At 45.0% G+C, this 23,820-nt stretch overlaps 1 protein-coding gene across 2 annotated transcripts in view; it reads right to left on the reverse strand.

Annotated features, from left to right (window-relative positions):
- Nucleotides 1–279: 279 nt before the first annotated feature.
- Nucleotides 280–23,820, reverse strand: part of LOC309553802 (uncharacterized protein) — a 44,751-nt gene continuing 21,210 nt past the window's right edge. Inside the window, exons 2-3 of one of the 2 annotated variants that reach the window (XM_082255230.1) lie at nt 11,551–11,691; nt 280–842 (exon numbers count right to left, since the gene is read on the reverse strand). In XM_082255230.1, the coding sequence (XP_082111356.1) occupies nt 637–842; nt 11,551–11,691 (347 nt within the window). In that variant the 3' untranslated portion in view covers nt 280–636. The remainder of the gene's footprint in view (nt 843–11,550; nt 11,692–23,820) is intronic. The other variant, XM_082255231.1, reaches the window with a different exon arrangement.

Consider the following 23,820-nt stretch of genomic DNA (forward strand, 5'->3'; position numbering starts at 1 on the left):
AGGTTTCCATTAAAACCAGCAAACAGATTAATTGGTTTGGTCAGGCTGCAATACTAGATTTTATCAGAAGGTGGCATTAGAAGTAAAATCTATAATAAGTTTTTCTTCTATTACAATAATAAAGGACCAGCATCAGAAAGAGCATGTGACTTTAAATTTAAACATGAGAGGTTTAAACATAAGAAGAGTGAGAGTCCAATCAGAGATTTGCATGTATCCCCAGTAGAACCCGTGCAGAATGTTGTCAGTCACTAGGAGATGGCCACATTAGTCTGTCTAAGCTGCTGATGAAGTGTGAGGTCCTCTGGTTCTGTGTTGTTTCTGGGATTGGAAATAAGGTAGGAGAAAATTAAAGTATAGCCCTCTAGTTAGAGCTTCCTGTCCATAATTTCTAGAAATCTGACCTGAAGTATTTTTACACACTCTAGGGAGGCATATAGGAAACTACATCTTTAAGCAACAGGATCATGTTTAAATTGGATCCTTGGTGTGCATTGTTCATTTTAAATGTACATGAATACTCAGCATATTTGTGTAGTGCTGTGTATCTACTAGGGGCTGAGTATGTGCCGTGTCCAGTGTTTCATCATTGTACATATCATCAAGAAGTAATGCAGGCCGAATCTACACATTCATTCACAGGGGTCTTAGGATCAGTAGTGCTGTGAAAATCAAGACAGGGGGCAGCACTGGGCAGCTGGCAGAGTTCTTCAGGCCCGCACTGTTCCCCTTGGGTGGGCCATTGCAGTCGTCTGAGAAGCAGCATTCAATAGTGGCCCCGTTTCCACTCTGACGAGCGTGGTCACAGAATGACTTGTAGGAACAGGACTTTATGACGCTGTCTAAAAATGGAAAAAAAAACATAAATTATTATGAAACATTGTAATTAACAAACAGCTTGTTTCCCATCCATATTGTTGGTTGTAGAGGCAGGAGAGGGACCCTTTTCATGTTAAAAACTGCTGCCCTAATTGTACCCCCCCCCCCACCTCTTGCAAAGCTGCTACCCCTTGTGAAGAACCCAGAAGCCAGTGTCCATCTCCATGGCAAGACTCCTGGGGGCCACCATATACCCACGTAAATAGCAATTGAGCAGACTAGGCATCTGCATAAGGGACCTTTTACACTAGATGTGGGTCTGGCAAGTACAGGGATCCCCTTTGTCTCACACAGACCTTGGGCACTGCTCTCTTCTAGGGCAGCTAAAAAGTTAGAGACATTCGTCTTATGCCCTATCAGTGGCGTCACTAGGGTTGGTGTCACCTGGTGCAGTAAAATATGGTTTCACCTCCACCTCCATCTGGCAGGGTGCTGGGCAGGCTAGATTTGGGCCAGCAGCGCACAGTCACAGTGCGTACCCCAAACCAGCCCTTGTAAATGATGTGGTAGGTGCTGGCGCAACATTCCATGCACTGTTACTGATGGGGTGACATCATTGCGGTCGGATATCACTTACTACTTGATGGCGTCACCCCATAGCAACGCCACTGTGCCCTATCCATGCTTCTGGTTTGTACTATTGTTCACTTACAGAGGCCATTTTAATGACTTTGTTCACTGCTGATTGTACCTGCAAGCTGTTCCTAGGTCCAACTTCCTGGTCCTTGCCATGTCCCACCTCTCGCTGACCTTCACTTGTTCACATCACTTGTGTCAGAGAATGGAGAAGACACTCTCATAACTTTGTGCGGATTCATTGATGGACCTTCATGGGTTTTGAGGTCACTATGTAACAGACAGTATCCCTCCTCTGCCTTAGTAGGCCAGCCATGGTGTCCATTTTCTTGACCAAAAATGAAAGCTAAACCTTCAGGGTTTCAAGATATGCTTGAGAAATAAGTTAAAACCTTTGAACGTCTGTGAAACAAGGGCTACCTAAGTGCTGGTAAAACTTTTAAATTATCTGGTAGAGTAATGTTATTTAGTATTGTAAAATAATGTTGCCTACCAACTTCCAGCCAAAAAAAAATCAAAGATCAAAACCCAGAAGAAGACCGGCTGAAGATGTCAGTGACAGAGATCTCCTGGACACTGCATCACTGGAGTGGAGGAGAGTATAGTTCCACTTTAAAGTATACGTCAAACCACAAGTTGTTAGATTTTTCAAAAAAAAAAAAAAAAGAGGACACTTTTTTGGTTCTGCTATTCAGGGTTAACACAAGATCATAGTATAGTGTAAACCTTTTCCACTATATCCCAAATAAAAAAAAACTTGTTGGCTTGACGTGTGCTTTAAAGTGCATAAAGCCACAGAGAACCTCTGTCAGATTTTCTATTCTATTATTTTTACTGTCTGCGTTCCACTGGGGATATTTCCCTTAACCTGCCCCCCCAAAAAGTACAAAGGGATGTAATAAGTAATTACTCCAAAGTGAGGACAATTTGTTTCCTAGATGGGTGTCCAACCTGCGACCCTTCAGCTGTTGTAGAATTACAGCACCCGTGAGACATTGGAAGGCTGACAGTTGCAAGCATAACTCCTAAAGGCAGGGACATAATGGGACTTGTAGTTCCACAACAGCTGGAGGGCCTCATGTTGGACAGTTATCAACAGAACATGTGTCCCCATCAAAAGATACAGTGCATTGCGAAAGTATTCGGCCCCCTTCAACTTTTCGACCTTTTGCCACATTTCAAGCTTCAAACATATAGATATAAAACTGTAATTTTTTTGTGAAGAATCAACAACAAGTGGTAGACAATCATGAAGTGGAACGAAATTTATTGGATATTTCAAACTTAACAAATAAAAAACTGAAAAAATTGGGCGTGCAAAATTATTCAGCCCCTTTACTTTCAGTGCAGCAAACTCTCTCCAGAAGTTCAGTGAGGATCTCTGAATGATCCAATGTTGACCTAAATGACTAATGATGATAAATAGAATCCACCTGTGTGTAATCAAGTCTCCGTATAAATGCAGCTGCACTGTGATAGTCTCAGAGGTCCGTTTAAAGCGCAGAGAGCATCATGAAGAACAAGGAACACACCAGGCAGGTCAGAGATACTGTTGTGGAGAAGTTTAAAGCCGGATTTGGATACAAAAATATTTCCCAAGCTTTAAACATCCCAAGGAGCACTGTGCAAGCGATAATATTGAAATGGAAGGAGTATCAGACCACTGCAAATCTACGAAGACCTGGCTGTCCCTCTAAACTTTAAGCTCATACAAGGAGAAGACTGATCAGAGATGCAGCCAAGAGGCCCATGATCACTCTGGATGAACTGCAGAGATCTACAGCTGAGGTGGGAGACTCTGTCCATAGGACAACAATCAGTCGTATACTGCACAAATCTGGCCTTTATGGAAGAGTGGCAAGAAGAAAGCCATTTCTTAAAGATATCCATAAAAAGTGTTGTTTAAAGTTTGCCACAAGCCACCTGGGAGACACACCAAACATGTGGAAGAAGGTGCTCTGGTCAGATGAAACCAAAATTAAACTTTTTGGCAACAATGCAAAACGTTGTTTGGCGTAAAAGCAACACAGCTCATCACCCTGAACACACCATCCCCACTGTCAAACATGGTGGTGGCAGCATCATGGTTTGGGCCTGCTTTTCTTCAGCAGGGACAGGGAAGATGGTTAAAATTGATGGGAAGATGGATGGAGCCAAATACAGGACCATTCTGGAACAAAACCTGATGTAGTCTGCAAAAGACCTGAGACTGGGGCGGAGATTTGTCTTCCAACAAGACAATGATCCAAAACATGAAGCAAAATCTACAATGGAATGGTTCACAAATAAACATATCCAGGTGTTAGAATGGCCAAGTCAAAGTCCAGACCGGAATTAAATCGAGAATCTGTGGAAAGAACTGAAAACTGCTGTTCACAAACGCTCTCCATCCAACCTCACTGAGCTCGAGCTGTTTTGCAAGGAGGAATGGGCAAAAATCTCAGTCTCTCGATGTGCAAAACTGATAGAGACATACCCCAAGCGACTTACAGCTGTAATCGCAGCAAAAGGTGGCGCTACAAAGTATTAACTTAAGGGGGCTGAATAATTTTGCACGCCCAATTTTTCAGTTTTTTATTTGTTAAAAAAGTTTGAAATATCCAATAAATTTCATTCCACTTCATGGTTTTGTCCCACTTGTTGTTGATTCTTCACAAAAAATTACAGTTTTATATCTTTATGTTTGAAGCCTGAAATGTGGCAAAAGGTCGTAAAGTTCAAGGGGGGCGAATACTTTCGCAATGCACTGTATATCTTCCCCTCTTTGTACAATAACAGCTGTAAAACATTGGATTTTCCATCACTTTCTGTCTTGGCGACAATGGTGACCAGAACAAAGAGAGAAGGGTGAATCTCCCCAGTGGGGATACAGACAGTAATAAAAATCTCGGTGACTTTTTTGGGCACTTGATGTAAGCTGTACACATTACAGATGCAGATTAGTGATTCAATAGGGAAGGAAACCAAACCAGAGAGGAGCACCTTGAAAAAGTCTACCTGTCTGCACCTCTCAGATATTTAGGACACAAAGCATAAATAGCCTAGAATACACTATATACTGTATAAAGTATATACTGTGTACATGAAAAAAAATACACACACACACACACATTATATGCTATTCTATTTTTGCTTTAGGTATCTGAGATATCTGAGAACATAAGAGTTCCTTATCTTGGGAATTCAACCACTTTCCTCTGAAAGCATCTGATAACTTGAGTGATTTCAACATGCACCACTTCTGGCAAGTCTTGGCCTAAGTATGTCCTGTGTAATGAGTGAAGTTGTCTGCAAGGTCAGCTGGAGGTTTTTGAAGTTGACCAGTAAAGCCTGGTACAAGTTTTTTTTTTTTTTCCCAGGCCAGAGGGCTGAATGGAAAAAAATGAGCAGCTTATAAGGAATCTCTGTACTAACTATCTGATGTTAGTTCAGCGATCTCCCTACTGTACTATTGTGTTCTGACAGGTGGATTGCCCCCCTGCCAGAACACCCCAGTCAGTGATCTCAACCATTGTCTGAGAGTGCTGATTGGATGCCGATTGGCTGCTAGATTTCCAGCATGCTCATCTGGCAGAAGCCAGTCCTGAGATTGGCTTCTGTCAAACAAAGACCTGTACACATGGGCCAAATATCAGCTGGTATCTACTGCACCGGCTGATTTCGGCCAATATTCAGCCCATGTGTATGGGGCTTAGCTGTGGGAGCTTAGAGACTACAGAGAAGTCTCTGTAGTCAACATCAATTTCTGTCACCAACTTTTTATGTTTCTACCTCAAATTCTGCAGCATGGTGCCCCCAAGTGACTGCAGGATCCCATCAGTGATAAATAAATGGAAGATTACCTACAAAAACTGACTTAAAGAAAAGAAAGTAGACTTTTACATGCATTAAGATTAAAAAAAATGTTTTATGTGCAGCAGCCCCCCTCAGTCCCCCTAATACTTACCTGAGCCCATCTCCATCCAGCGATGTTGCATGAGAGTCTCGACTCTCCCTCCTCATCGGCTGAAACAGCAAAGGTGCGCCATTGGCTCCCGCTGCTGTCAATCAAAGTCAGTGAGCCAGTGAGGAGAGGGGTGGGCGGGGCAAAACCACGGCTCTCTGTCTGAATTGACACACAGAGCAGAGGCTCAGCTTGGGTGCCCCCATAGCAAGCTGCTTGTTGTGGGGGCATTCAACAGGAGCGAGGGAGCTTTGGCGAGGGATCTGAGAAGAGGAGGATCTGGGCTGCTATGTGCTAAACCACTGCATAGAGCAGGTAAATAGAACATTGTTGTTATTTTTAAATGAAAAAGAATGAGACTTTAGTACCACTTTAAGGCCTGTACACACGTTCAGAAAATTGTACGAAAAATACTGTTTTCTAAGCAATCGTACGATAATCTGATCATTAGTATACAGCTTTCAAGTGCCTATTACGACAATTCATGAGAAATTATCCAATAGGACAAGCACCAAAATATTTCTCGTACAGTACTAGATACAATTTTTCTTTTAATCTGTATATTTGTTATCTGAAACTACAATACATCACTTCCAATTTTGTTTTTCTGTTGTAAGAGAATTTTTCATAATTTTAGTAACCTCTTTTATTCTCGAAATGAGACTAGCGTGCAAAAAAAAATAAACGATCATTCATCCGATAATCTCATCATGTGTACCAGGCATTAGTCTGCACTACAGCTTTGTTTGAAACTTCAACTGCCTGTAGCACTGAGGAAAAGGAGGAGGAGTGGCAGAGGACACATTCTGCAGGGAGAACAAGGCTGAGAACGGACTGCTGCACCAGAGAAAGCCATTCCAGAATACTGGGGGATGCCCTGACTTCCAGCCATTCCAGAGGATTGGATGATGCCCTGAATGCTGGCTGAGCCTGCTGCTCGATCGGGGAGCGATGGATGCTGAAGACACTGACTGAAGTACACTTTGCCAGTGAGCGGAAGGAAATCCCCTGCCGACAGAGTGATGAAAGGCCGTTGGCCAACCCTGCACCACACCTTATTAAAATGGAACAGCGTTGTTTGATGAAAGCACGGCTACTGCAGTTTGTGCAGTCTTAAAGGGACATTATCTTGAGTGCTCCATCAGTTGGGCCCCAACAAGCTGGCCAGCAGTAGGAATAGACTATCATACCCTCCTATTCCTTCTGTATTGAACTGTAATATAGTTGTACTGTCCCCCTTTATATTGTAAAGCTCTGCACTAATTGTTGGCGCTATATAAATCTAGTATAATAATAATAATGCTGACTGCTGAATTGTTATTGTGGTTCACAAATAAACATACACTATATTACCAAAAGTATTGGGATGTCTATCTTTACACCCACATGAACTTTAATGACATTCCAGTCTTAATTCGTACGGTTCAATATTGAGTTAGCCCACACTTTGCAGCTATAACAACTTCAACTCTTCTGGGAAGGCTGCCCACAAGGTTAGTGAGTGTGTCTATAAGAATGTTTGACCATTCTTCCACAAGCTCATTTGTGAAGTCAGGCACTGATGTTGAAGAGAAGGTCTAGATTACAGTTGAGGACAGGACTCTGTGCAGGCCAGTCAAGTTCCTCCATGCCAAACTCGCTCATCCATGTCTTAATGGACCTTGCTTTTTGCACTGGTGGGCAGTCATGTTGGAAACGGAAAGGGCCATCCCCAAATTGTTCCCTTAAAGTTGGGAGCACAAAAGTGCCCAAAATGTCTTGGTATGCTGGTGCCTTAAGGGGCCAACCCAACCACTGAAAAACAACCTGACACTGTAATTCCCCCCCCCCCCCCACCAAATGATTTGGACCAGTGCACAAAGTAAAGTCCATAAAGACATGGATGAGCGAATTTCGAATTTTAGGTGGAGCAACTTGACTGGCCTGCACAGAGTCCTGACCTCAACCCGATACAACACCTTTGGGATGAATTTAGAGCGCAAACTGCGAGCCAGACCTTCTCTCCCACATCAGTGCTTAACCACAAGTGCGCTTCTGGAAGAGTGGTCAAACATTCCCATAGACACACTCCTAAACCTTATGGACAGCCTTCCAAAAGAGTTAAAGCTGTTATAGCTGTAAAGATGGACCAACTCAATATTGAACCTTACGGACTAAGACTGGGATGCCATTAAAGTTCATGTGCATGTAAAGGCAGGTGTCCCAATACTTTTGGTAATATAGTGTATTTCCCCTAGCTAGGATTGCCCAGGAAAGGTCTCAGAAGGGGTTGTGCTTTATGGCAATTAATGTTCCTGCAGAATAGTACTGTTATTGCTTCATTGTAGCAGGATACGGTATTTCTTGTATTCCTTAAATATGCCAGTATATTTCTCTGGTTGTTCGGTTGTTGTAATATATCTCTTTTGAGGTGTAACCATTGCAGCATAATTCTCTCTCTCTGCCGATCCATTATGGTTTATTTCCTCTTCTGTTTGCCCTCTTGCAGTATACTTTTGCTATTACTTAACCAGTTGCTGTGCCATTTTTGGTGTCTATCCACCTTGAGCCCCTGGGGTGTATATACAAGTACCTGCAATAAGCATTCCTCACCCGGTGATGGGCAGAGAAACAAGGGACCCAACAAAACATGCGGCTCCTTTAGGGTAAACTGGTTCACTTTAGTATCCATTCACACTTGTGTGACCTATAAATTGTGTTATTTCCATTGCAAATTTACTGGGCAACTTGATGCGGCTTTAGATGAGTGTGACTTTGTTACAACTTTGTCCAATGTGATCATTTTGTTTGTGCTCTACAAAGTTCCTAGACATGTGTAGAATGGAAAAATGTGTTTAGTTTAATTTGCTTTCTTCGTTTTCTAACAAATTCCAAATTTTAAGAACTATTTGAATTGATCGACCGATTCTGTGTGAAGAATAACTGGTTGTTTCAGGATCGGGCCGGAAAGCTGGCCGTCACATCCTTTAACAACCAATGACTCATCAGCTGTCAGCAGGCTTCCTCACTGACAGCTGAATGTAAACAAAAGAGTAAAAAATATATATATATTTTTTTTACAGCGTGGGGTCCCCCCAAAATCCATACCAGACCCTTACCTAAACATGCAGCCTGGCAGGTTAGGAAATGGGGGGGTGGGAGAAATGAGAGAGCAGCCCTCCTCCTGAACCATACTGGGCCACATGCCCTCAACATTGGGGAGTGCTTAGGGGAAGGGGGCTCTACCCCCCCAAAGCACCTTGTCCCCATGTTGAGGGCCTCTTCCACCACAACCTTGTTGGCCGGTGGTTGTTGGGGTCTGCCGGCGAGGGGCTTTTAGGAATCTGGAAGCCCCCTTTAATTGACATGTGAATGAGTAGGGGTATATAGTGCCACTACTCATTCACCAAAAAAGTGTAAAAAGTGAATATAAACACAACACAAGTTTTTGACAAGCCCTTTATTATAAATAAAAAATTAAAAAATGTACCCCTGTGTAGATCCATCATCAATCCCGATGGCCCCCGCCACCGCCGACCCGAAAGGAAAAAAAAAACCTCTGGTCCTGACGTCTGACAACACTTAAATACCTGACATCACCGGTTGGCACCACTCCCTTATGACCTTAGCGACTGAGGGCATGCTGGACCGGTGATGACACAAGGGGGCGGTGCCACTCGAGGATGTCACCGAGTGGCCACGCCCCTTCATTTTCTAAGCGCTGTCAGATGTCAGAGTTAGCAGACGGCGTAGTTGGCAGACAGCGGAAGCCTTTGTCAGGTCCGAAGGTTTTTTTTTCGAGTCGGCAGGGACACTATTTATTCTTGTTTTTTTAAATAAAGGAATTGTCAAAAACTGCCTACTGTCATTTTTGGTGAATGAGTAGGGGTATGATGTAGGTATGTACTATCTATCTAACATGTATATTAAAAAAGAATAGCGCAACCATGCAAAAGAAATGACTATTAAATATGGAGACAATCCATAAATAAAAATGGGGATTTAGTCCCACCATATGGCCATATCGTGCTCAAGCCCACCACTGCGTCAAAGTACCCAATTATCAGTGGGTCCTACACTATCCATAAAAAAGGGGTGAATCCAGCCTCTCCAACCCTTGGAGACAACACTCCTTGCTGGGAGAGATGTGCTAATGCACTACAAAGGACTCCTCCTATATATACTTGATGGTGGACTCTGATAGAGTACAGGTGTGTGTGGGGGGTGGGGTGCTCAACCTCAGAAGTCTGGTCAGACCGAATACATAATAAACAAGCAAAAAATTGGGGGAGCAAACCCTGAACATGTATATCTAAAGCCGGTGCAGCTATGGACCAAGCAACATGTATATTAAAAAAGAATAGCGCAACCATGCAAAAGAAATGACTATTAAATATGGAGACAATCCATAAATAAAAATGGGGATTTAGTCCCACCATATGGCCATATCGTGCTCAAGCCCACCACTGCGTCAAAGTACCCCATTATCAGTGGGTCCTACACTATCCATAAAAATCCCCATTTTTATTTATGGATTGTCTCCATATTTAATAGTCATTTCTTTTGCATGGTTGCGCTATTCTTTTTTAATATACATGTTGCTTGGTCCATAGCTGCACCGGCTTTAGATATACATGTTCAGGGTTTGCTCCCCCAATTTTTTGCTTGTTTATTATGTATTCGGTCTGACCAGACTTCTGAGGTTGAGCATCCCCCCACACACACCTGTACTCTATCAGAGTCCACCATCAAGTAGATATAGGAAGAGTCCTTTGTAGTGCATTAGCACATCCATCCCAGCAAGGAGTGTTGTCTCCAAGGGTTGGAGAGGCTGGATTCACCCCTTTTTTATGGATAGTGTAGGACCCACTGATAATGGGGTACTTTGACGCAGTGGTGGGCTTGAGCACGATATGGCCATATGGTGGGACTAAATCCCCATTTTTATTTATGGATTGTCTCCATATTTAATAGTCATTTCTTTTGCATGGTTGCGCTATTCTTTTTTAATATACATGTTGCTTGGTCCATAGCTGCAACGGCTTTAGATATACATGTTCAGGGTTTGCTCCCCCAATTTTTTGCTTGTTTATTATGTATTCGGTCTGACCAGACTTCTGAGGTTGAGCATCCCCCCACAAACACCTGTACTCTATCAGAGTCCACCATCAAGTAGATATAGGAGGAGTCCTTTGTAGTGCATTAGCACATCCATCCCAGCAAGGAGTGTTGTCTCCAAGGGTTGGAGAGGCTGGATTCACCCCTTTTTTATGGATAGTGTAGGACCCACTGATAATGGGGTACTTTGACGCAGTGGTGGGCTTGAGCACGATACGGCCATATGATGGAACTAAATCCCCATTTTTATTTATGGATTGTCTCCATATTTAATAGTCATTTCTTTTGCATGGTTGCGCTATTCTTTTTTAATATACATGTTGCTTGGTCCATAGCTGCACTGGCTTTAGTTATACATGTTCAGGGTTTGCTCCCCCAATTTTGTGCTTGTTTACTATCCATCTAACATGTTGAGGGCATGTGGACTGGTATGGTTGGGGGGGGGGGGGCTCGCTCGTCCCCACTTTTCCTGGCCTGCCGGGCTGCATGCTCAGGTAGAGGTCTGGTATGGATTTTAGGGGGTACCCCGTGCCATTGTTTGAATTTATTTTTCATTGCCGGCATTCTTTTCGCACACAAGTCGCATGTATATCATGCAGGTGTGACTTTTGAGGGTTTTAATTGGAGTCTATAGCCTTCAAGTTGCATGAAAGTCGGACCAAAGTAGTGGGGTCTAAAGTTACAGTATATGACAAGTCGCACGCACAAGAGTGAATGGGGCCTTAACTAACTCCATAGGTATTATTGGCACAGCCTTCTTAAAGTGTGCTAGCTATAATTTAATTATCATTACATTGGACACTCCCTGAACTGCCTAGTACATACTATACTACTTTACAATCCACATGTGCAATCTCTGCAAAGTCTCCTTTAGATTTTCCAACTACTAAATTGTACAAGGGCCTACTAAACCCAATCCATTCAATTTGTATCTAATCAAGTAGGCCCTTGTAGTACATAGTTGTTGGTAGATCTAATGGAGATTGTACAGTGTGATTGGAACATTCGTGGTCAGCTCAGCAAGTACTTTTAAGCCAGAAATAGTTGTGACTTACTTGGAGCGAGGATGGTGGAGCAGACCTCTGCATACTGTGGACACACGTGGTTACCCTGCTTGTAGCACTCCTCTTCGCTGGACGCCACACAGCTGTAACATCGCAGCGCTTTACCTTTACAGAAAGAACACGGGAAAACGACTATTTTAATTATGCAGCATCTTCCCACTTTGGAGTCTTTGCACTGGTCATATACAACACACACTTTAATACCAGACAACACTGACATAGAAACTCCGGTTCTAGATTTAACAGCACAGTGTACAGAATAATGGACAGGTGAGACCCATAACAGCCAATCAGATTAAAGATTGATTCCAATTAATCACTCAATGAAAGCAGATTTCTGATGTGTTAGGAGAACTTTGGGGTGTATAAAAAAAAATAAACATACATACTTGCCTGTATGCTGTAGCTGTCCAATGTCATCTCTAAGACCGAGAACTGAGTGATTACATGTACACTAATTGTTCAGTTCTCGGTCTGCACGGAGCAGAGAGCAGTGAATGTTAGTCATTGCTCTCCATTCTGCTCCTGCAGCGCTCACTGTAGTGCCAGGGAGGGGTGTGGGCAGGTGCAGCTGGCTCCAGCGCACTGAAAGACAGAGCCACCATTCAATCAGGCAGCTGGGTGGATCCCGACACTATGGTTGGGATCCTTCTGGAGCCTGTAGTGACATCAGCCAGCAGTGGACTTTAGCCTGCTATCAGCTGATTCCTGGTCACAGAAGAGCAAAAGTAAGTGCACCCCCGTGACCCACAAGAGAAGGGTGGCTAAGAATGCTGTGGCCATAATTCTCTTATAAGGCCCCTTTCACAATCATCAATTTTTCTTCCGCTTTTGCCTTACCAATCTGAAGTGGTAGAAAAATGTATGACCACTAAAGGGGAAAAAACAGCAAATAAAGATAAAATAATATAGCGTATACAATTGTGACACAAGTCATTTTAGTACTGATTGTTATTAAAAATTACCTTTCATTTTCAATCTACAGCTCTGTAATTTTCTGAAAATGCAATGCAATATGGCTTCCTGCAGGGGTTCTGTACACAGATGGTGTAAAGAATGCCCCCCCCCCCCCCAGAAACATAATTTCCTGTTTTTGTGATTGGCTCATTTATTTTGCCCGAAGTCTGCATTAAGTCAGATTTCAGGCATCCCCTGCAACAAAAATGTTACTTTTGGTGAGATACTCCCAATAGGAAATCACATCTAAAGGGATACAGACCTAGCAGCTTTCCTTGTTAGTGCCCTGCAGATGCTGCAGCTGATTAATAATTATGAAAACACTCCCATTGGACGCACTCAGCACAGAGAAACAAACAGTGATTTCTTCTCGATTAAAACAAAAGGTAGGAATCTGCAACAAAGTTTGTTAAATTCCTTGCAATGTACATAGATCACCTAGAGGGGATTGTTTTTTTTTCCTCAACAAAAGTGGAGTTACGCTTTAAATTCTATCCCAGAGAGAAAGCAATTGAGCTGTAAGTTTGGAAATGATTGCTAAGCTATTGCTAGATTTGCCAGACTTCACAAGTTTGTTGCATGATTGCAGCAAGTCCGCATTGTATGACTCCAGAATGAACTTTCTTTACAAACATTCTGCAAGTCTGCTGCAAGCTCTGGTTTCCTTATGTTGTGCAATAGTCATCCCACCACAGGGGGTCACTGTGACTTGCAGAGCTCTTGCTGTAGACTGACTCACAACTGCAACTTTGCTCTTGCTAGACACTTACCATGCAAGTTTGCTACCAATTGGAAAAGTGTCAACTAGAATTTGTGCTTCAAGTGCCATGCAGGACTGCAACTTGCCAGTAAAAATGCGCAGCAAGTTAACACTTCTAATTCAACACTCGAAAAACAAAGGGAGAATATTTCTGCGCTAAAAAGTGAGATAATGGAAAAACTTGAAAAAAAAGCTGCTGACACACTGATCTATAGATACGATCGAGCAAACAATAAAAATAATGTGCAGCGCTAACAACAAGTGATATAAATCAGTATTATAACAAAAAATAAACAGTGAAATATAGCAAACAATCAGATACAAGGGACAATGTCCTCAATGTCTAAATAATAGTCTGTGAAAAAAGAAGTGAAAAAAAAGCACTGAACCAAATAGTGAATATGAAAAAGTTCTAATAATAATGTGCTACACCCGGAGTGCACCACAAGTCCCAGCAGGTGTCAGATGTTCCTTGTGCTAAACCCAGGGTGCACCACAAGTCCCAGCAGGTGTCAGATGTTCCTTGTGCTAAACCCAGGGTGCACCACAAGTCCCAGCAGGTGTCAGATGTTCCTTGTGCTACACCCAGGGTGCACCACAAGTCCCAGCAGGTGTCAGATGTTCTGACACCTGCTGGGACTTGTGGTGCACTCCGGGTGTAGCACTTTATTTTTATAACTTTTTTTATATTCACTATTTGGTTCAATCCTTTTTTTCACTTCTTTTTTCACGGACTATTATTTAGACATTGAGGACATTGTCCTTGTACCTGATTGTTTGCTATATTTCATTGTTTCATTTTTGTTATAATACTGATTTATATCACTTGTTGTTAGCGCTGCAGATTATTTTTATTCTAATTCAACACTGTCACAAATTTGTGGCGAGTTATCCTTACTATCATGGATGGAGCTCTTCACACTGGTCGGTTGCAAGTCCTGCTGCATTTTTGGTGCACCTCCCCATTGAAATGAACTGAAAATGCCTCAAAAATACACCCATGGTTTTGTTTTTGGTTTGGCTTTTGACTACATGTCTTTTTTTCACAGGTGCAAAATACACTGGAAATGTGCCGGAAATGCATTAAAGACGCGGCAAAATGCAGCAAAAACGCATATGGGTTTTAACTGCGTTTTTGCAACGGAGTAGTGTGATAGCAGTCTAAGCATAACTTACTGCCAACCATTATTTATTTATTCGCTCTTGCAGCACATATTTACCTTTATGAACAATTTCTTATTTTGAAGATGAACTCCAGCTTTACTTTCAGTCTTGCGAAGTTGTGGCGGCTCCTCTCCTGTACTGAAGATGTTTACTCTGATTTCACTGCACGCTGAGAGCTTCTCACAGTGTGCATTAGATGCTGAAGCAAGTCAGATAAAGCACGCCTCATTTCCTGGCTGGAGGGCATCTAGGATCATCAATCTCTTTGCTCCCCACCCTTTCTGTCCCTGGCCCACCCCTTTCATTCAATTTTTTTATCAGTCATGTAGGCTCAGCATCACGTGTGGGCATTACCTAGGGAGGTTTACTAGGAAATAATGCCTGTCTAACCACTTAAGGACCAGGTCTTATTCTGACATTTGTTGTTTACAAGTTTCAGTCCGGATGGAAATGGCTGCACAGAAGGTAGGCAGAAGATGTGTAGAGGGTAGCCCGAAAGTTACAGGTAAATCGAACACAGGATGGCTGAGATAGACAGGAGAATGTTCAGGATTCCAGGGGAGCTACTGCAGGACACGTCCGCTCACATCACTCGCCGGCCACGCCCCCACCGTTTACAAGTTTAAAATGATATTTTTTTTGCAAAAAAAAAAAATTACTTAGAACTCCCAAACATTTTATATATATAGCAGAGACCCTAGAGAATAAAATAGTGGCCGTTACAATATTTTATGTCACACTATATTTGCGCAGCAGTGTTTTAAACGCAATGTTTTGGGGAAAAAATACACTTTCATGAAGTACTAAAAAAAAAAAAAACGTAAAAGTTAGCCCAATTTTTTTGTATAATTTAAAAGATAATGTTACGCCAAGTAAATACTTTGTAGATATATAACATGTAATTGCTCATGGAATAGTGACAAACTACAGTTGGAAGAGATCTAGTGCTAGAATTATTGCTCTAACAATTGCAGCGATACATCACATGTGTGGTTTGACATGGGACAGGGCGATTTAAAAACATTTTTCTTATTTATTTTACTTTTTTATCTTTTTAGTTTTACATTGTCCCTTTGAAAAAAAAATTATTGATCACTTTTAATCCCTTGTAATAGAAATAAGCATGATGGGTCCTCTTTATTGTGAGATCTGGGGTTAAAAAGAACCTGAGTTCTTGTCTGAGGACTTAAAAGCAAAAAAGGACCTTTTTTGCGTTTTTCAGCTCCAGAAGGTTTTACCCCCCTTAATGACCAAGCCATTTTTTGCGATTCAGCACTGCGTAACTTTAACAAGTGCACGGTCGTGCGACGCTGTACCCAAATGCAATTTATGTCCTTTTTTCCCACAAATAGAGCTTTCTTTTGGTGGTATTTGGTCACCTCTGCGGTTTTTAGATTTTGCGCTATAAACAAAAAAAGAGAGATAATTTTGAAAAAAAACACAATATTTTTTACTTTCTGCTATAAAACATTCCCAATAAAAAATTTAAAAAATCACATTTTTTTTTAATCAGTTTAGGCCAATTTATATTCTGCTACATTATTTTTTGGTTAAAAAAAAATCCCAAAAAGCGTATTTTAATTGGTTTGCACAAAAGTTATAGCGTTTACAAACTATGGGATAGATTTTTGGACTTTTTATTTTTTTTTTTTGTTTTTCTTAGTAATGGCGGTGATCAGGGATTTTACATAGGAAGGGGGCTCTCCTGTCAGTTTCCCCCGAAGATCGCGGGAGGCCGGCATAGATCGAGACCGCTCCTCCCGCAGTCTTGGTCCCGCTGTGTCTAATCACGGTCTACGTGATTATGCACAGCCGAGCCGCCCTGCCGCTGTAAATCTGCGTGGGGCGGTCAGCCAGTGGTTAAGGCCTAGAGGCGGAAGTGAAGTCATACGTCGCTCCGGTCCTCCAAGGGCATAGAGTTGAGTGGGGGACCATCTTGCCATCACTCGACTTCCTGCCCATCCCTCCAGCAGATTGGATCGTTTTTGCCCCTATCAATGTCTCCGGTAGCCTCTGCTGCCATAGCCATGGTATATAACGTCATAGTAATGACAAAGTAGATAAAGTAGAAATATATGCAGTGAGCGGTCCGGAAGTGGCTAGAAATACCCACTGCTTTATACTGACATCTCCCCATTATATTTGCATATATCCCCCCCAAGGACCATCCCAATGCTTGCACCAGGGCTGGGGGCACTTGAGAGGAGTACTATGTACAGCACCCTGCTGGTCCTGACTGTTGTCTGTCTAACAGCTTTCTGTAGCATTATATTTACTGCATATTATGTGTGGCCCTTTCTTTATGTCAAAGGCTGCACTTGAGGCCCCATGTGTCAAAGTCAAACACTGCTGTCTCAATGGAACAAAAGATCTCCTGAGACCTGTGACACTTGCAGAAGCCACCAAGCCTCTTTTGCAGTCTCTGCCCCCAGCCCTCCAAGCCACTGGGAGAAGAGGTGGACTGAGTGGTCACATGCCAACTGATAAAACCACTAAATAAAGATATTGTAGTAAAGCTTTATGGTTGTAAACTGGGTGAAATGATTAGTTAGACCAATACAATGATGCCTTACACCGTCACTGTTTTGCATTTACATACATTTTAGGGGCGCATAGACTTTAAATTCCCCTGAGGGTTATGGAAACTTATTTTGGCTCTTGTATGAAAAAAAGGCTCCCTATTGCTTTTACTTTCACACACAAAAAAGACAGCAAATACAAAAAAAACTTGTAAATATACCCATAAAACATATCCTTTAAATTGTACAAAAAAACATTTTTTTTTTTTTATGCAAATTTCACCTACGCAGTTAAGTGAGCAAAACAGAGTTGTGGCAAAATCTGTAATTTTGCAGGGAAATCAGTTTTGCCACAACCATTATGGCAGTACTGCTTGGATCTTGATGAAGGGGACATACCCCGAAAGCTTGTCCTGAAAAATTGTATGTTAGTGCAAATAAAAAAAGTATCATGGACAGTACTCAATTGTCTCTGTTGCAAGTGTACTAATACGGCTACAATGACCTCAAGTATTAAAGTTTTAGTAGGTTACAGAGTATAGACCCGTGGAAGGGCATATGAAAGAACAATGCATCAATAAAATTCAAAGTAATAACCATTGAAGAATAGTATACTGTAGGAAGAAAACTGAAGCAGAGTACAATGAATATTGTAAACAGTGGCGGCTGGTGCTTGATATCTTGAAACCAATGCCACCCCTCCCCCCGGGGAGACAGACGGGACAGCGGAGTTCAGAGGCCTCCTTACCTTAGGAGGCAGATGACAAGGATCCGAGGTAGGGCTGCTGCTCCACGCTCCAGGTTCTCCTTGTTTCGGGGACTTTGCCTCTCCTCCCGGCTGAACAGAAAGTAGGTCCGGAGACCCCAATTGGCTAGAAGTCCTAAGACTCCCTGGCCAATTGGGTCATAGGAGCCACTTCTTGATTGGTCAGGAGGAGAATCAGGAGGACAATAACGAACATTAATTCGCTATTGTCACACAACGGGGTGGGCTCGGGGCGCAGTGCTCTGCTCCCTGAGCCCACCCTTTTTTTAAGCCAATTAAAGCTTCAGGCTCTAATCACGTGCTTCAAAAAAAAAAAAAAACCCCATTAAAATTCATGCGTCCGGCACCCTCCTTGTAGATTAGGAGCTGGACACATAGATTAGGTGGGTGGCCCCCCTGTGCCCCATATGGACGGGTCGTCACTGATTGTAAATTGGCATACAATACTACTGAACAATGTACCTAAGAGCGCTGTGACTGAGGTGTTCACTGGGTTAATAAAAATTTCTCTCTATCATTCAGCTAGTATTCCAGCACTTCTTTTCTCCCTTAGTTTCTCTCTATCATTCAGCTAATGTGACCCTAGAGCCGACCGGGATGGACAGCGGAGGTTCAAACAAGGATGCTGTGCCGACCGAGATGGACAGCGGAGGGTCAAACAAGGATGCTTGTCAGCACCCGACATCCTACTTATCTACTGATGACATCATTGGTTGTTAGAATGCTGGCGGCTGGAAGGTTGTAATGGTGCACAATGACAAATGGCCAGGCGGAGCCTGGAGTTGTGGTAGGGGGAGGAGCCGCCTATTTAAGGTCAGGCTCTCCGCCTCTTCCGGGCTGCCACAGGGTTTCATCATTCATTCCTGTCACTCCCACTGACAGGACCTCCAATACCTGGCTCTCCCTCAGCAAGAGCACCAGGCGGACGCTTCTGGGTCGGCCAGCAGGCACCCGGCATCCAGGTACACGGGGGGAGGCTGTGGCTCGGTCCCCCCCCGCTTTCATCATCTCACCACCTGCCGCCCGCCATCCTCCCCCGTCACATCCCCCATTTCTCCTCCCGTCAGCGCTCATTTTGCACCTGCCGTAGAGACAGTCCGTGACCTCCCTCGTGGGGCAGGTGGCGCCAGGGGGATGACGTCATCCCCGGGTCCCCGCACGCATACCGCTCGGCCATCCGTCACTTCAGTCCCACTCACCGCTCTCCTGCAGAAGCGGTCAGCTCCATACGTCGCTCCCCACAAGCAGCAGCACCACCAGAAGGACGCTTCCGGGTCGGCCAGCAGGCTCCCGGCAACTGTGTAAGTACCAGGGGAGGCTGCGGTTCGCCCCCCCCCCCCCCCCATTCCATCCCATCCATCCTCAGTTCAGGTGCCTGCCAGGGACAGTCATCTGCTCGGCCATCCTTCTGTCAGGCGGCGGGGGTCGAGGCTCGATCCGCCCCCCCCCCCTTTTTCAGTCCAGCACCTTCAGCCACACGCAACCCCCCCCCCCCCCCCTCAATTGCTTCCTCCTGCGGATATTTTTTCTCTGCACCGCACTCCTGCACCTGTGAGGGGAAGTCCTAGGTGGGGGCACTTATTCTGGGGCCTGTGGGTAGTGACATGGAGAGGTCCACTTGTCACAGATTGCACCTTACAACATCAGTAGGATTCCCAATCAGTAGGGCTTCTGTTTTTTTAAAGCATTCAAATACTAATCACAAATGCTGCTGTTCCTTATTGAGGTCATGGTGTATACCTGATTTCATCACCAGGTACCAACTGCTGTCTGCAAACTACAATCCCCTTGCTACTCATACGTTAGATAGTAGTTACTGTGCAGGCACATTTCAGTTAACATAGGGCATGCCATCACTTGAGCATTTCCAAGTGGTCTAATCACGCCTTCAGGAAGGGGAGGGTCTTAGCGCGGGGAGAAGGAGGTTAGTGTGGACTTTCCAAGGACCATGTTTGCAATTCAGTCTAGTTTGCAAACTGGTTTAATCAACCATTCCTCTGACAGCTGGCGAGCCAACCATCATCCTGTATCCATGCATTTAATACCCTTGGTCTCAAGAAGCCTCCTCTACAGTGCTGTTCCACCTGCTTGGTGATCCAATGCTGACCCTCTGCCAGGTTCCCCAGCCACTCAGCATCATTTTTCCTCACCTTATTAAACCCAGGGCATCAAGGCTCCACCCTCTCCCTGGTCTCAAAGGGGAATGCAGTCTCTGTATGATCTGTATGGTCTTATTTATGATCTGTCCACCACTAATAGAAGAAAGGGATCTCGGGTTTCAAGCCCAGGTTCCCCGCTCCTCACCACCACTCATCGCCCCCCCCCCCCCCATAAGTCCGGTGATTTTCTGACGCAAGAGCACCTTTTAAGTAGGGAATCGTGAACGGACAAATCCATAAGCACCAATGACCAATGCAAATGTCTGAAACTTCAATTGCGGTTGCGACTGGAGTGTGTCTTACTCTTGCATCCCTGCAGATGTCAGCCCTGTCCAGACTTCCCGCTTGTCAACATCGGTCAAACTGAGGTATCCTTATCACAGGGTTTGCTAATCTCAGCCGACCTCAGCCTTTCACCAGTGTATTTCTCCCAACCTCTGCCACCCTGCTCATCATGCTTTGGTCATGCTTGCATTATACCCCGCCTTAATCTTATTCTTTGATTAGTTATAAGCTGCATACATTCCTTTTTCTCACCGACTGGATTTCCTGCTTCCAGTAGTTCTTTCCCCACCAAACATAACTTCATAGTCTCCGCAACCACTTCATTGTTTATTCACCATCAGCTTCAGTAATTGTGCTCCCAAGACTGAAGGTTTTCTTCAACCAAGACATTTCTCAGCAGTTTGCCATTTTCATCACTGGTCGCAGGTCGGGAAAAAAATAAAAAAAAAAATCCGAACCGCCTCAGTGCCAAATCATTACACCATTTAGGCTGGCTCCAGCCTCATCCCTGCACGGTCAGTTCCCTGGCTCAGTCACCCTCCTCGCTGACCCCTCCCACCCAGAAGAAAATAATATATATAATAATTTTGTCATACTACTGAGTCTCATGACCAATTGTTTGTTTATGTCTCACTATTTTTTGTCATTTCCCCACAGGTACCTCAAAAAATAAATAAAAACAAGTTCTCATTTTATACATTACTTGGGGCAGCTCGGCCACTGAGGCCTTTCACTTTCCTCAGCTGGGGATCACGCTCTCACCCCCACATCGGGCCGCCGGCCATCGCCCGGGGCCTTGAAACACGCAGGACACGCTCCAACCACGTCCATGGGCCACGTCCTGTAGGAACACACACTCTCGGGGGGGGGGCGGGCCTCGTCCGTCTCCCTATCTTTCCTTCAGTCACAGGTTCTGGTGGGCTCTTCCGTACAGCCCCGCTCGATACGCTAGGGTTGGCGTCCGCAGGGCACACCAGTGGTTGAGTCAGGCACTTATGTCATCTAATTTCAAGGCGCCAACCACTCGTTACCCACACAGGCGGCATGCATGAACATCATTGGACGTTCAGCCAAGCCTTTCAGACCCCTCACAGGTTATTAGAGGCATCCTGTCTCCCTTGGTCTTACTCTTTCCATGGTCACCTGATGGGGGGGGGGGGGGGGGGGTAGTTAGGTAGGTCACTTTCTCAGCTAGCCCGAGACCAACACCCATCCTCACGCGGAGGTATTTCGCCCATCGGCCCAAATCATAGCTAGCGTCTCTGTTTCCGCCAGTGTAGAGAGGGTGTCACCTTCCAGAGGCCTACACCCCGCCATTTCATTACTTGGCACAGCACAGGGCCAACTCATAGACAGCGCCTCTACCTGTGGTGGGTTAGTCAGGGCCTCATGTCCCACTCACCAGTACTGGTCTCCTCTGGAACAAACAAATATTGGGGGGGGGGTCACACCCACCCGCCAGTCAGTCAAACGTTTTCGTCTGCTCATGTCTCATGACCCCCTTTTTTCCTTCATGTTTTTCAGGATATCTCACGTACTCAGACATGGGGGATAGTTTCTCCCTACCTAGTATGGCTGTCAGGCCCCCTACTTCGGTTAGCCCCCCCCCCACTGAAGAAGCCCTAGCCCGTCAAGGTCATGGTCTATCCCAAAGATCGCAGCCGAATTGAGATGGAGAGGAAGTCTGTTTCCGGCCACCTTTGGGAAGGTTGAACCTTTAAGATTGACGTCCAGTTCCACAGTTGGGGTCCGGCTCGCGGGGCCATGTGCGCGACGCCTTAGCCCCGGACAGGGTATTTGTGCACATCACATGGCATGGCATCCACCTCGGCATCCATCTCATCCTCCATCATCAATTACTCAATCGAGGATAGAGTAATTAGAAACTCTGGCTCCTGCCCCCTTGGCATCCCTGGGTTTCCCTCCCTCCCAGGTCGTCACCCTTGCTTTCTCCCAGTGTGTCGTCACAGGCACTCTTACCTCTCCGGCCTCCATGGCTCACATTATCACACCAACTCAGATGGTCCCTCCCAGCATCAAGAAGACATCCTGGAGGGCAGGGACGTCAATCCCATGACACTGTTGCTTGCATCTCAGGATGGCGTAGGAAGTCAGACCATTACCATAGCGACCTTTCTGTGGTACTCGAGGCCTTTGACCCCAGGTTGGACAAGGAATTGTCCATCCCTGAGTTCGTGTTAGCTCTTGGTCCGTTCAGGGACGCGATTAATTTTCTTTTCCCAAGCCCTAGGGAGGAATTTGCTTTTGCACGCACAAGGTGGTGGATTTGGGGCACCAGTACGGCGGCCCGGCTTTCCATGATTACTACAGTAGTTTCGGCCAAGGCAGCCGCCACCTTCGCCCAGTTCAATGCCTGGGCAGACTGGGGTTGTTCTGCCGCCATTTCGCCGGGCTTGCTCCACTGGCCTGCGCTAACTGTGCCCCCCTTTTTTCCACCCCACTGAAGTGGCATATACTTGTTCATTCTGCCATTTCACAGACCACTCTCCAGTGTTCACGGACTAACGCGACAGGCAATGCCGGGTTCTCGGTTCTGGGGCAACAGGTGGCTCGGGGGTAGTTGACTGCCAGTAACCTCATATCTGCCATCTTTCAACTCCACCTCGGGCCCCCTTGTGGCAACTGCCAGAAAGGGGGGGGGGGCGCCTTTGGTCGGGCCAAATCGTAAGTGCTTCACCGACAATCTGACCGCAGGCATCACTTTCAAAGAGGGGTGGTTGTCCTCCCTCACCTTCATGAGTCGTGTCAGGAGGCTTCACTTGGCTGGCCTCCACGTGCACTTCCACTTGGCTGCAAACACATGCCAGGCGTTCTTAACACAGCGGCTGCCGGCCTTTCTCGTTCAAATTTATAGGTCTTCTTCCAGGCACATCCCACGGCAGAGGAAGTCCAGGACGATCTACCACCGTTCCAGGAACTCATCCTGGTTTACCTGTTCTCATGGCCCACCGGCACAGGCTAGCCAGTTGGCACTTCCGCCAATGCCAGACGCTCTTTCGCGTGAGTTCTGACCATCTTCGTCAGGTTAATCACGGAGGTCATTCTTTTTTCGGATCCATCGTCTTTTAAACACTGCGGCATTTTTCTTCTTTTGCCATTTAAATCTTAAAACTGGCGCACAGTACTATTAAACTCTACCTCTCTGGAGTACAGGTTCACAACATCAACATGTACCTCCGGTCATGGTACATTCATGGCACCAAGTCCCATCAAGAACTTCTTCTACAAGGCTTCCTTCGGTTGGAAGGCCGCAAGCCCACGTTTCGTCAACCTATCAACGGCAGCAGGTTCGAGGCAGGGACCAACGTCACCATCAAGACAGTCTTTAATCCGCCCTTCTACGCTTGGTACCGTCTCATGTCAAGGAGGACAGACCTAGTCAAGATTAACGATCATTTTGTCTTGACACTTCTACAGTCCAAGACCACTCAACCTGGGGCCACCAGTCAACATACCACAATGTCCCTCTCACCACGAATGGTGCTCAGTTCAGTTGCTGGACCATCCTTATCCAGGTTCGGCAGGGTAGGTCAGGGTCACTCCCCTGCTGAGCCTTCACTGCAGGCCTCTCACCACGCCCAGGTTCATCAAATACTTGAGAACCCCGCTGGGCAAGTTGAGGTGCGATCT

This window comes from Pelophylax lessonae (assembly GCF_965119305.1).
Source record: "Pelophylax lessonae genome assembly, chromosome: 4".
Taxonomy (NCBI): domain Eukaryota; kingdom Metazoa; phylum Chordata; class Amphibia; order Anura; family Ranidae; genus Pelophylax; species Pelophylax lessonae.